The sequence below is a fragment of the Poecilia latipinna genome, unplaced genomic scaffold, assembly GCF_001443285.1.
Source record: "Poecilia latipinna isolate Pla-1442-1.1 unplaced genomic scaffold, P_latipinna-1.0 Scaffold849, whole genome shotgun sequence".
Lineage (NCBI taxonomy): Eukaryota > Metazoa > Chordata > Actinopteri > Cyprinodontiformes > Poeciliidae > Poecilia > Poecilia latipinna.
This window is the reverse complement of record NW_015113465.1, coordinates 212,379-225,080: the sequence shown is the minus strand read 5'-3', so window position 1 is coordinate 225,080 and position 12,702 is coordinate 212,379. Positions and strand designations below refer to the sequence as shown.

General features: G+C 39.5%; 1 protein-coding gene across 2 annotated transcripts; it reads right to left on the bottom strand.

The window, feature by feature from the left end:
- Positions 1-9,010: 9,010 nt before the first annotated feature.
- Positions 9,011-12,063, bottom strand: s100s (S100 calcium binding protein S). 2 transcript variants are annotated; one of them, XM_015047925.1, is made up of 4 exons: positions 11,958-12,041; positions 10,346-10,392; positions 9,970-10,123; positions 9,011-9,762 (listed from the first exon to the last, which is right to left on the bottom strand). In XM_015047925.1, the coding sequence occupies exons 2-4, from the start codon at positions 10,357-10,359 to the stop codon at positions 9,580-9,582; spliced, it is 351 nt and encodes a 116-aa protein (XP_014903411.1). In that variant the 5' UTR covers positions 10,360-10,392; positions 11,958-12,041; the 3' UTR covers positions 9,011-9,579. The 2 variants fall into 2 exon arrangements, with proteins under 2 accessions (XP_014903411.1, XP_014903412.1); XM_015047926.1 differs by lacking the exon at positions 10,346-10,392 and having other exon boundaries at positions 11,958-12,063.
- Positions 12,064-12,702: the final 639 nt, after the last annotated feature.

The window sequence follows — 12,702 nt, the reverse complement described above, 5'->3', positions numbered from 1 at the left end:
AAAGAAAAAAAAATCACCACTGACCTTTAGATGTTTCTTATTCTGATAGCTGATGCCTAAAAGAGAGACGGTTCTCCCTCCAGGTGAGACAGTCCTGCCACTTTAAGGGGAAAGTCACTGATGGGGGATGTTTGAATGTTCCCTGAAAGTCTTTGGATTTTACTGCCCATCAGCTCAAACATGCCGAGCCTTACGTTTTATGCTAGTGGCACGCTGGAGACCAGGAGTCAGCCTGAAGCCGAGTTTCAGGCCGACATCACGGTCTCAGATACTTGAACGTTAACCATTTACGTGCCACTTCAAAGTGTTATTGTTTTAAGTCAATGTATTTTGATGTAATTTAAATGGAAACCAGACTAAGTGGTCCTGAATGTGCTGAATCCCAATAAAACAAGCAATAGAAAATGGAAAACGTGAGTCTGTTGTGCTTTATGAGATGTAAAGGAGCAGGATCAGAATGAGGGTGGGGCTGTTTTTTTTTGTGTTTTTGTGCTCAATCTGCATGTCGACTTTTAGCTGCTGTTCCAAAGATTGACAAGGTTAAGAGGTGAAGTCCTGGATGAGGGATTAGGTTTAAACCGGAGGATTATGCAGAGCACAAACAGTTTACCTCGCTGTACTCCAGATAGTATGGATTAAAGTAAACGCATCCCTAAAAGGAGTAAGAGTCGTATCATTACTCTAATGTCAAGGATGCTTAAGGTGGAGAGGGTAAAAAAAAAGAGAAAAAAGCATTTGACACCGTCCCTCTCGTCTTCCCTTCTTTCCTTACGGATCTCCTTTACAGTCCTCGCCGGTTCTGTGTCACCTGAGGCAGGTGACTGTCTGACTCGCAGAGGAGGACGCGGCTGCTTCTTATGTATGTTTGATGCCAGGAGTTTGTGCTTTAACCCATGAAGGGAACCGATCCAACGCGTTCGCTCTTATTACCTTAAAACCTCAGATGGCTTTCAGTCTTCTCACGAACGCTGCAACACCTCTGGGTCCGCGGGCTGGCTTCTGGTGGCCCGCGAGACGCTTCCTCCTGAACTTTTTCCAAAAAAAAGAAGGCATTAAAAATGTAAAAATGTACAGTTTTAGTTTTACAAACTTGGTTTTAATGCAAGGTGTCAAGCCGATTTTCATTCTGGGTGACATCAAGATCATGAATCATTACAAAGGGCCAGTTATGACACAATGCAACAATAAAACTACCTATTAACGAACCATTAAAACATTATAGCTTTCTCTGGATTTGACTTGTACTCCTTAATATTACATTAAACATTGATGTAATTTGACCCAATACAAATAAAAACTAAATTCATTTGACTGATATCTTGGACTTCTATTCCTGAGAGGAAAACAGGACCAGTTTTGGCCAATAGACCTCGAGTTTGACACGGGATTTAGTGGAAAAAAAAAAAAAAACATTGTAAGAAATGAAACAGTAACATTTTATTTGAAGTGACTGACATTACACTGTCATAAACATAACACCTTTTATGAACATGAAGGAGTCTTTATAAATGTTTACGACTGCTGTCATTTGGTAAATAATGACACTTTAAATGCAAAGTTTACACTTTTAATTGACTTTTTATGCCCATTTTAATAGAACTTGCCATTAAATGGGTAAATATAGACCAAATAATGAAATGTGGACACTTTTAATGGACTTCTAATGCAACTTTGCATTTAAAGAGTCATTATTTACCAAATGACACCTCATGACAGCAGTTGTAAACATTCATAAAGAGTCTTTCGTGTTCATGACCGTTGTTAGAATAGAATATACTTTATTGAGACCCAAGGGGAAATTGCTTATTTGTTGAAAGCTATGTCATGTTTATGACACCGTCATGCCAGTGTTATGCACCCCTTCAGATAAAGTGTTACCAATGAAACTAAATGTGCCATAAAGGTCTTCTGCAGGACATTTTGCCCTTTGGTTGCAGGTTTTAATATGCCTTGTTTTAAAGGTCTGGTGGCTTTTGGAGAGGGAAGCCAAACCAGTATTCATGCAAAAAGTACTAATAAAAGTTCTGATGTTTTCATCGGGCGCATGAACGTAAAACAAAGCAAAGAACTTCAAAGATCTAAACAAGCAACTAATAAATCAAACAAGGTTCACCATGAAACAGAAGATCCATGTTTTCAAGTTGTCAATGAACTGCCACCAAATTTTTCAACGTAGCTTCACTATCACCTTAGCATTGCAAACTGGGACACTTTTTGATGCTCAATAAGGCCAAACAGATTTAAATTAGTCATGCAGTGAATACACCAGCAGATCTGCTCCTGCCAAAGTCCCGGCCTTGACTTAGAATTTGGGTCAGCTGCAGGAAACCAACAAGATTAACGGAACGCCACCAACGCAGCCAAGAGGAGCGGTCGGATATCCAACCACAATAATGCCAGAAGTTCATGTCCTCTTCAAGTATTTGATCAAAGTGCGACTTCTACCCACAAATATTAGCGGTGCAGCGGTGGATGGTGTGTTTTAGCATTGCAGGTTGCATGCGTTTCAGAAGCAGGAAGCTGCTGAAGACGTTTTTCTGCTATGGCATTGATAAAACATTTAAAAAAACAAACAGTAAAACATTCTATTAAACTTTATTTTTCTAAAAGGTTTTTAGTTAAATGAGGTGGAGTTTAAGCCCTTCCTGAAACAAAGACATCAGAAATTTGTCTTCTGACTCATCTCTGGCAGCCTCAGAGTCCCCGAGGACGTCTATCGAGATTAATTTCATGAACACGAGCAAAGCCGCCCTTCTCAAGTTCTCTAAAGACGGAGCCAGCTACACCTGGAACGGGTTTAATCATCAGATGATATGGAGCTACAGCCTCTTCTGCTGTATACTTGAATGAATAACTCCACTTTGTTCCCATGTATAAGTCATCCTACCCCTCTGTCCAGCCGCTGCCCCCTCTTCGGCTTGCATGACAGTTTGACACGATCGCCGCCCGACTCCTCCTGATGGACGTTGTGCCTTGACATCTTGGTTTCACTTGACCTGCCCTCTTGGTAACCGAAGTGTTCCTGTCGGCCTTATCAGACGAGTCAGGCTTGGTGCCAGTGACACGGCCCGGCTCCCTGTTAGCTCATCTTCTTTTCTTCATGCATGCAGGCGGCAGCACCTGCCACGCGGCGATCGCAGCCTGGCTGACGCGCTCGCCGTGCGGTTTGACCTCGGCGGGTGAGGTCGGCCGTGTTTTCAGTCACTGTTTGCACGGTGATCTTCAGTCATTGTTTGCGGATGAGAGAACGAGGAGGTTGTGCGAGTTAAGGGCCTGCTTTGGAGCATAACTTGCAGGAGGTTTCTGTTTCAACTTGTTTTACAACCAGTCAGCTACGAGCTGACGACAAGATCGGAAACATGAAGTCTTGACGTTTAATGCTTTGCGATAATATCTCGGCGATAAATTAGAACCAGATTTATTCACCAAGTTTGTGCACCAAAACAAGGAATTTGACTTCGGTTCAGCTTTGCTCTAAATGAAGATTTTAAAAACATAAATATGTGGAAAAAAGGGAAAACAAAAAAAATTTAATCTAGTTAATATGCATATACACAATATTTTTTTTACAAGATTAAATAAACAAATAAGTGAGTAGATAAAAAAAATAAAATGATTGCAGTTTGTGCCAGAATTAAGAAGATTTTTTTTTGTTTAACTGAAAGAAATCTTGCAGAATCCCTCAAGGGACTAAAAATAAAAGATATTTAGAAACCTACTTGTAATTTTCATTAATATTTGCTTGAAAAAATGTCGCAATAGCTGAAGGTGATACAGCGCAGCTATTTTACAGCAATTGTTTTATTCATGAAGGGATAAAAAGTACTTAAACTAACTTGGCCTTGTGTGAAAAGATAATTGCCATCCACCCTGAAATCAGTTAAATAGCACCTATCTAACAACATGAAGTAGGCTAACAGATTTCAAAACGTAACACACCATGCACCAATGTGAAGAAATTACAGAACAGATGAGAATCATACTTATTGACAAATATTGGTCTGGAAAAGGTTTCCTCTCTAAAGGTTACCTGGACACTGGGAATACGACCCAGTTGACCTCCACTACACATCGTCTTCTTTACATCAGCAGAGCTTAATGGTATCATACATCTGCCCAAAAACTTCCTGATTGTCTCAAAGCTTATTGTAAAAATATTAAAGACTTTTTAGAAGTGGTGCGTCAGATTATATTCATCAGAATACTTTAGAAAATGAACATTGTACTGTTTGTCAAATGCAATGATGGTAGCATTGTAGTCTCGGCTAAGTTGCTGCTTCAGGACATGGAGGACTTGCCAAAATGAAAGGAACCATGAATTTTGCTTCTATCAAACTAAATTCCAGCCATCAGTTCAAATTCTGAAACTCAAGCAACTGAGTGAAACACACTAGCAAAACATGTCCACATAGCTCAGATGAAGAAAGATTTTCAGTGGTCTAGTCAAAGTTCAGACTTAAATCTAATGAAGAATTAGTGACAAAACCTTAAGAAGTGGTGCTGTAATGAGGGAAAAAAAAAAGTAAAACATTCCTGTCAAAAAACAGTTATTGGGTCTAGGGAGTAATTACTTTTTACATTAACAAATGAAATCGCCTGCTTTTGCGTTATCTTGGTGCAATATTAACATTTATTTTACAAGCTGAAACATTTTAAATGCAAAAATTGAATAAATCAGTAAGGGAGCAAATATTTTTCTGCTGTACATGTTTATTTCATGTTGGTTTTCAGTGCGGTATTTTAACTTCTCTCTCTTATCCTGCACATATCTGCCACATGTGGCGCAGATGCTGAGCAGACTGATTGTTTTTGGCATAAGGGACATATGGAGTTATGACTTTAGGATGATTTGTCTGCAGTTGGGAGACAGCTGGCATTAAAACACTGCATGTTGTCTGAACTTTTTTGCTCAGCGTGGAAACAATCTTGTTGATCCTTTTGAAGGTGACAGCAGATTGTTAGCGAGGCTATGAGCGATTACAGCGTGCTGCTCGGTTCTCTGAAGGGTCGCAGCAGGGTTAACATTTTTTGGACACTGCTTCGGATCGGGAAGCCGTCAGCGGGCTGCGCACGTGGAAAACATTCAAACAAATCTATCAGAGGACACCTTTGGAGAACACAGATGGCCGAGGAATGAGAGCGGATCGGGGAAAGGCCCGCCCAGATGACAACCGGCTGACCTGGAGTCAGTTTCTCAATGTTGCTGAAGGCAAAAAAAAAAAAAAAAAAGTTGTTTGAGATTAACAGTGTACACCCAGATATGAAGAAATCCCTCCGGCTGATAGGATCTGTGTTTCAGCTGTTTTACATTTGGCCCTTTGTCTTAGTTTCAGTCTGAGCAATAAAAGCCAATGTGGTGAAGGAGGACGTGCTAATCTACTGATGTGCATGCATGAGGGACAGAAAGAGCTGCTTGCTGTAACAGCCACCCCAGCATTCCTCCGTGATTTTATCCCCCGCTTTCCAAGCTCCGCACTTCAGTAATGCACTTCACAATCTGGATCCCCTCCCAGTCGTTGCTGTCCTTTATTCACACCATACTGACACAGGCATGCACACATATCCTCTCGCGTATCACGCCCTCTTTCTGTTTTCTCTTTTCTCTGGGCTCCTAAAGGAGTTTTCTATGCAGATTCAAGTCAAACATCTGGGTCAGCTTAGATCTAGCAGAACAAGACTTGCAGGATATTGTTGGCAGGATGTGATGTGTGAGCTGAAGCAGTTTACTCTGTGGGAATCCCCAACAAAAAGACACACACACACACACACACACACACACACAGAGTGAAGAGCATGCTCACACACCGACACACACTCACTGCTGACATCCCAACTGCTCGATCTCATATCCAGGTGCCACAACTCAGTCCAGACACTTTAATGCACACGTATGAGGCATAGCTTTTCCGAGCACAACCTGTGTTCCTCAAATGTTGGGGTGCTGTTTAAATCTCCGTGTTGCTTCACATCTTCTTGTGGAGTGTTTTCTCAAGGGAAAGGGAAAAAATAATATTCTCAAGCAGCACTAGACAAAAGCCTTAAGCAACCTTTAGTTCCCTTGTACTTTGCGTCGAGCCATTTTCAGAGAAAAATGTTGTTTGAAAGACAAAATATAAAGTGATTTCCAAAACAATTAGCCAAAAACCTGCTTTACAATAGACTCCTCGGCTCCTACATTAAGTGCTTGCTGGATTTATTTTATGTTCAATAAACTGCATAAACTATCATGGTAAAAACTTTTCCATTTAATTTATGTTAAAGCTTTATAGCGCATAGCTGGTATATTTATTTTTCTTAATATTTTGAGTAATATGTGAAAAGAAGTATAAGGCACACATACCATACAAGACAAAAAATAGTGCTAACAAAATAAAAGAATAAAGAATTTTATTAACTTTCCTTCTAATAAATTATTTATAAGCACTAGCAGGGAGATCTAACAGACTAGCACCCTGTCTAGATATTTAAAAGCTCTCTGTGACTTACCGAATCTGCCTGTAAGTGACCACAGTAATGCATGGAAAGCTTCTTCAGTTCGTGCTAAAGAAAACTTTTGCATGAGAGGTGAAACGTCTTCGAGAAAAGTCCCAGTTACCTTCTTAAGTCGTTTCCAAATTAGCTGCGATTCAGCATCATCGCCTCCATTTGTAGAAAAAAGGTGGGTCTGAAGCAAATATCTTATATTTTACATATTACACAGCTTCAGTGACTGGAAGCAGCTGAAAGTCTAACTCTATACATCATCAGTAATTAGGGTTACAATAATCTAACATTAGAAATGTTACAGAGGAGACACATTTTTTACATACAACAATTAGTTAAATTACATTTTGTTTGGTCTAAATAAATGTCTTCAAGATAATACATGTAAAGCTTGAAGGAAAGACAAAGTACAGATACATGGTTAGTTTGTCTCTGGCTTATATGGGAAGAATAAACATTTTGTTGAGGCAAGTAATTTTTATATGTAAACATGTTGGAGCAAAGTCTGGAGAGAGCGACTTAGATTAAATTTAAAGAAGTAATCTTTCCCCTTCAGTTACTTTCTACTGGGAAAGGACATGAAAAAACCCAATTGTTTTTGCCTCAGAAACTTTATGCTTACAAATAACACCCACGGCCACCATAACAGTCACAATGGTGGCTCCGCTAGCTATATTTGTCATAGCTGTGGTTTGATCTGTATTGTGTCATCATTCCCTAAGCTTTAGGTTTTGAACTGAGTGATAATCCTGGAGCAATAAGTGTTACCAGCAGAGAGAGTTTTTTTTTTTTGGTGGTTGAGGAGAAATCTGGATACTTATTCCCGTAAAAAAGGTCTTTGTCACGCTTTGCGTTCCTTGGCAGCAAATCATTTTCCATCCAGGTTGATGGCTTTCAGTTTCTACAGATGTGTTGCTGTAAAGGCTCTGCAGATGTCAGAAAGGGGTTTATGGAATTAATTATCTGCTTTGAAAGCAATAAAAAGCAGATTATTATGATCCAGAGTTTTCTGTCTATAAAATACAATGAAATTTGACCTTTAAGGACTTTTATTTCAAGCCATCAATCTGTTGTGGACAGCATTTCAACCCACAGCCATGGTCAGGCACAAGAACATTAAAAGGACTTAGGAAAACATGGCCAAGTGCTTTTAACCACTAAATATTACTTCTCTAATCCTATTTAAAAAAAGAAGCGGTGGCGCTTTAGGTCAGAGGTGGTATGACTATCCTTTATTGAATTTCCAGTATCATCATCTGGATGGATGAGCTCTTATTTCTCTTATTTCTTCACTTTTCTTAAGCTTTTAATACTATCCAGTCAGATCATTTATCTGATAAGCTTCTTAACCAGTTGATTTTAATCCTCATGGTGTGAAAGTCAGTGGATATTTTTCTTATTAGCTCAACGCTTCTGGTTCTGCTCAGTACTTGGAGAGGGGTTCTTGATAATCGCTTGCTGTTACAACAAAAAGCTCCAACAACAACGGGGTTATTTTTATGCTTCATCTGAAATTATGATCTTTGTTTATTATTTCTTGGTATGGCAATCTCTCTGGTTGGAGAGTGTCTGGTAAGATTTTGAAGAGTACTTACGTCCAGCTAGTTGACTTCTACACCAGGCAGGTGGTGAGGACGGGAACCTCTGCTGCATTGTGATTAGACTATCCTCAATTTAACAAATATATGAATAAAGTTCCTACAGTAAAGACCGAAAGGTCCAAATTTAGGAGCGGCATCCTTCGAACGCTGCGTTTACAAGCCGCCTACGTCATAGCAATGCGACGAAGACTCCGTCTTCTTCTTGAAATTTATTAGCCGTTGGAATAAAAAACAATGTTTTTTTTCCTCCAGATTTGAAGGACAGGTCTGGCGTATGCTTCGTGGACCAGCCTATCCCAAGAAGCATTGTGGGCCAAACGTGAGATTTTAGGGGTTTTTTTTGTGTAATAATGGGGGATGAAGTAGAAAAAAAAAGAACAGTTTTAAGTATTAAAATCTGGCTGTACAAAAATAAAAAAAGTTTTATTACAATGTTTTAAGTAATCAAAATTGTTGTAATCAATAAAATGATCAAATACGAGATAATTTGCAATATTTCGAACTTCATTTTTACGAGCTTTATGATTGCTAGGCAACAGGATACAGGTTGAGGTCAGGGCGGGAATAAATCTGAAGGTAGACCGTTCAATTTCACAACCTCTTACCAATGAGGTAAGTCGGGTTTTTCGAAGTATAAAGCCCCTAAATTTGAACACACAAACCAACAATATTGCCAACATTGTGTTTTGTTGATGCTGCTTAATAAAACTGGGGCTATTTTAAGTGTTTATCTGACGTGGGGTTTGAAGAGTGCAGCTGTTGCAATTTTCTATTGCGCAAAATACAAGTTACTAACCGTTCCTATTTCAAAAATAACTTTTTGCTGTTGATTTACCTTTCCTAAAACCAGAGAAAATAATAATAATAATACATTTAAAGAATCAGCACTGCAGCATTTTTGGAAAAATCAGACACCACGTCATCCATGTTGGTTAAATGCAATGTTTAATATTTTGAAGCACTGGTTATTTCCAAAAAAGATTAAAAAATAGGTGCAACATCACCTATCTTTCAACTCTGAGTACATACAATGATATAATGATCTGAAACTTTATATAGTCATATATATGTTCACAGATACTCCATTGTGCAAGAAAGGATCAAACACACATCTCCAGTCTGGTGCCTTCTCATAACCTCCCCTACTGTAAAACTCGGATGAGTCTGAGCTGAAACGTGGTGAAATAAACCCTGATGTGTACATTAAGTCTCTCGCTGCGCTGAGAGGAACTTGATCCGGATTAGTTGTGGTATGAATAACATTTGCATGGGGGAAAACAGCACTCCCACTGAATTCCTCATGTTCTGTGAACCCCATAAACTGAGCGCCGGACATCTCCTCTCATATGGGTTTGTAGTGTTTAGAAATTGCGTAAGACGAAAAGCGAAAGAAAAAAAAAAAGCAGCCATCAGTTTTACAGTCCTTTCCCCCTCCTCCTTTCCTTCATTGTCGTCCTCCTCCTCCTGTTTTTACTCCGGCCTCTCTTGCACAGTTTCAATCTTTCTTCTCTGCCCCGTCTTTCCCCTTGTCATCCGGTTTTGAGTCCAGGAAGAAGTCGTTGCAGGCCACTGTGAGGGCGCCCATCAGGATGATGAACTCTGTGAAGTCCACCTCGCCGTCGTTGTTGGCGTCCAGGTCGTTCATCACCTTCTCCACGGCTTCGTTATCTTTGGAGTTCTGTTGGAGACAGACAGAGTTAATAACATCAACTTTTTTTTTTTTTTTATGTGTGTGTGCAGGATTACAAAGCTGTGCAGGCTTGTCAAAACTTGCACATGAAAGTATAAATGTGCATACCTCTACTTGTGTCACACATGTTTGCAAATGCACTCTATCTTTTTCTTCGCAACCACATATTTATCCTGTGAGACACTCCACACTTACCCCTAGGTAACTCCCCAGTTCCTCCGTTAGCAGCTCCTTCAGCTCGCCCCTGCTCAGGGTGTACTTATCGCCCTCCTTCCCCGAATATTTGTGGAAGGTTTTTATGAGCATCTGCATGGCACTCTCCAGGTTGGAACTGGGCTCCTTGGACATGCTGGAAGGTGGGGGGTGAAGTAGAAATCATTAAACTCTTGGATCAAATGCCCGCTCCAGCCTCTGCTTACATGTGTGGCCACATGGCAACCAGAGGTGAAGCAACCTCAAAGATGAAGTGACGGAGGGACAGGTAGACTGATGGATAGGAGGAGTGTGTGGTCACATTTTTTGGAATAAAGCTTTCGGAGAAGCTTTACTTTTGCTGAACAGTCTTACACACATTGTGTCCGGCATCTTGGAGCGTCTTGTGCTGGACTCGTGGGGAGACTGTGCACACACAGACACAGATAAGTCACTGTCAATAATGTAAAGCTGGGACGTTTGAATCTAAGCAACTGATGCATGCCATTCGTCTGGTTATCTCTCTTGCAGGTTGCTCTGGTAATGTGCGCAACGCTGTAGGAAAACACGTCTCCGATGTGATACCTAACACTTACATTGAGAAACTAAGGAGGCGAGTAACCCGAGGTGCCAGTGCAGAGTCTACCAAGCCATTCCCATAGATGCAATCATTAAGGTGACCTAAAAATACGCATACATTTCCTCTGCATGGCAACAAAACTCTTAGCATCCTTGTGCAGAATGTTTTGATACATCTCAAGCATTTATGTCTCATAATGTTGTTAAGAAATAGGCTATAACAATACCAAAAGAGATTATTAAGCTCTTAAAATATTTGTGAATAATTTCAACCCTGTAATGTCAAACATCTCATTATTTATACAAATATTTCTCAAGCATTTGTGAGTAACGTAGAGTAACGTTTTTGTGCAGAATTTTATCTACTGTCAACTGAATTATTTCTGATGCAAGTTAGTTTCAAATATTTACATCATGTAACAGTTAACATATACATATGTTTATGCATAATTTCAGCCTGACACCAACAAATATGTCACTTTTAACACTCATTTTGTCAAGAACGTCTATTCTGTTTTCCACATTTTCCATAGAAATGCAGAAAATAACTGTTTAAAGACCTATACGTAGAGAAAGAGTAGTTCTCTCTCTATGGGCTGCAGGAACAAAATGGCTGCTTTCTTTTACTGCAGCCTTGGTTTGGGAGTTTTGATATTTTTTTCTTGAAATACCATGTTGGCAGAACTTTCTTTTGTATATTAAAAAGTTGTTTGCGCAGTAGCTGAAAGGTTCCTACGAGAAACGCATAATAGCCAAGTTTTTGCAAAGTATGAAATATATTCTTCCTACCTTGAGTAAAGCAAAAATATTTCTCATGTGGGGTACATACAGATATTTAACCTATAAAATATATATTTTGTAATAAATACATGACCACAAAAGGCTAAAAACATAAGAGAAAACCAGTAGGTTTTTTTCAAAATATTCAAACTGTTCTATTTTTAGAAATTAGGATTTTCTTATAATTATTTCTTGCATTAAGCTGCTGTCACTTACTGGCGATTGGGTCTGATTAAGCTGCTGAGGGTTCAACACAAGGCTGGCTATCTGGGAAATCTATATGGTCGGCCGTCTCACTGGCTGACACGATACAATAGATGCAGATCCTATCTGTAACGCAACACCGGACCTTCTGAGAATGAACATACATTTCATGAGGAAGGAGTTTAAGCTGAGGGATTCAACCAGGTTGGTAATTTGCCGTGGAAATGTTTTGGAGGACATATTGAACTGGTATAACTTGTGTTATTGGTCAGTTTGCCGTCGTTCTCCTCTAGTCTGTTCTCCCACAAACCCCACCTGGACCCGTTCGGTTATCTACTTCAGCTGCACTGAATAGTTTGCAAGAAACCCTTTTACCAGCTGCAGAGGAGAAAGTCAAGAAAAGCAGCATGTCTCTGTGTCGGTCTTACCTGAGTGCTGATGGAGGGCCTCCTTTGTCTTTAAAGAGCAGCAGGGGACAGAGCCAAGGCAGAGATGGATGGGGAGAGAGTCTGCCAGTGGCTTAAATATCACCTGCTCCTCGCCTCCCTCCCTCCTCCTCCTCCTCCCGCTCCCCTAAACTTTATCACCCCCTTTGGACCTGAAGGTGTCCCTCCTCACTTCTCCCGTTCCACTCACTTAAAAAAGATGGCAGAATATCCCTTGAACAACCATTTGTGTTATCTATTGGGATCTTCTGCGATAAAACAACACAAAGTGTGGCATAATTGTGAAGTGGAAAGACAAGAAACAAAAGTTTTTCAAAAATATTTTATGTATAAAATTCTGCAAAATAAATTTTTTATTCACCCCCGTTTTCTCTGATGCCCCCTAATTCAAACTCAGTCCGAATTGGGTGGAGAAAATCTCTGGTCATATATTTTTTAATTCTCAATTGGACATTCAGACACTGCAGGATTATAATAGTTTGGGATCTTTTTTTGTTATAGTTTAGTTGTATTTTATTTGACTTTTTGTTTGTCTAATTAAGTTAGTTTTCATTAGTTTTTAGAGCGTGCTAGTTATTTTTTATTAGTCATTACTAGTTAAATATTGTTTAGTTTTAGTTGCTTTTTATTAGTTACATTAGTTTTAGTTTTTCATATTTTGGTTAATTTTTAAAAGGTCAAAGTGTTGCATTGTCGACTTTGTAGACAAACATCTCTTGCGTTGACA

Bases quoted from the DNA above. Each gene is read 5' to 3' on its own strand.
- s100s (XM_015047925.1), bottom strand. The intron at 9,763-9,969 runs GTAAGTGTGGAG...TGTCTCCAACAG, and splicing joins AACTGGGGAGTTACCTAGGG to AACTCCAAAGATAACGAAGC.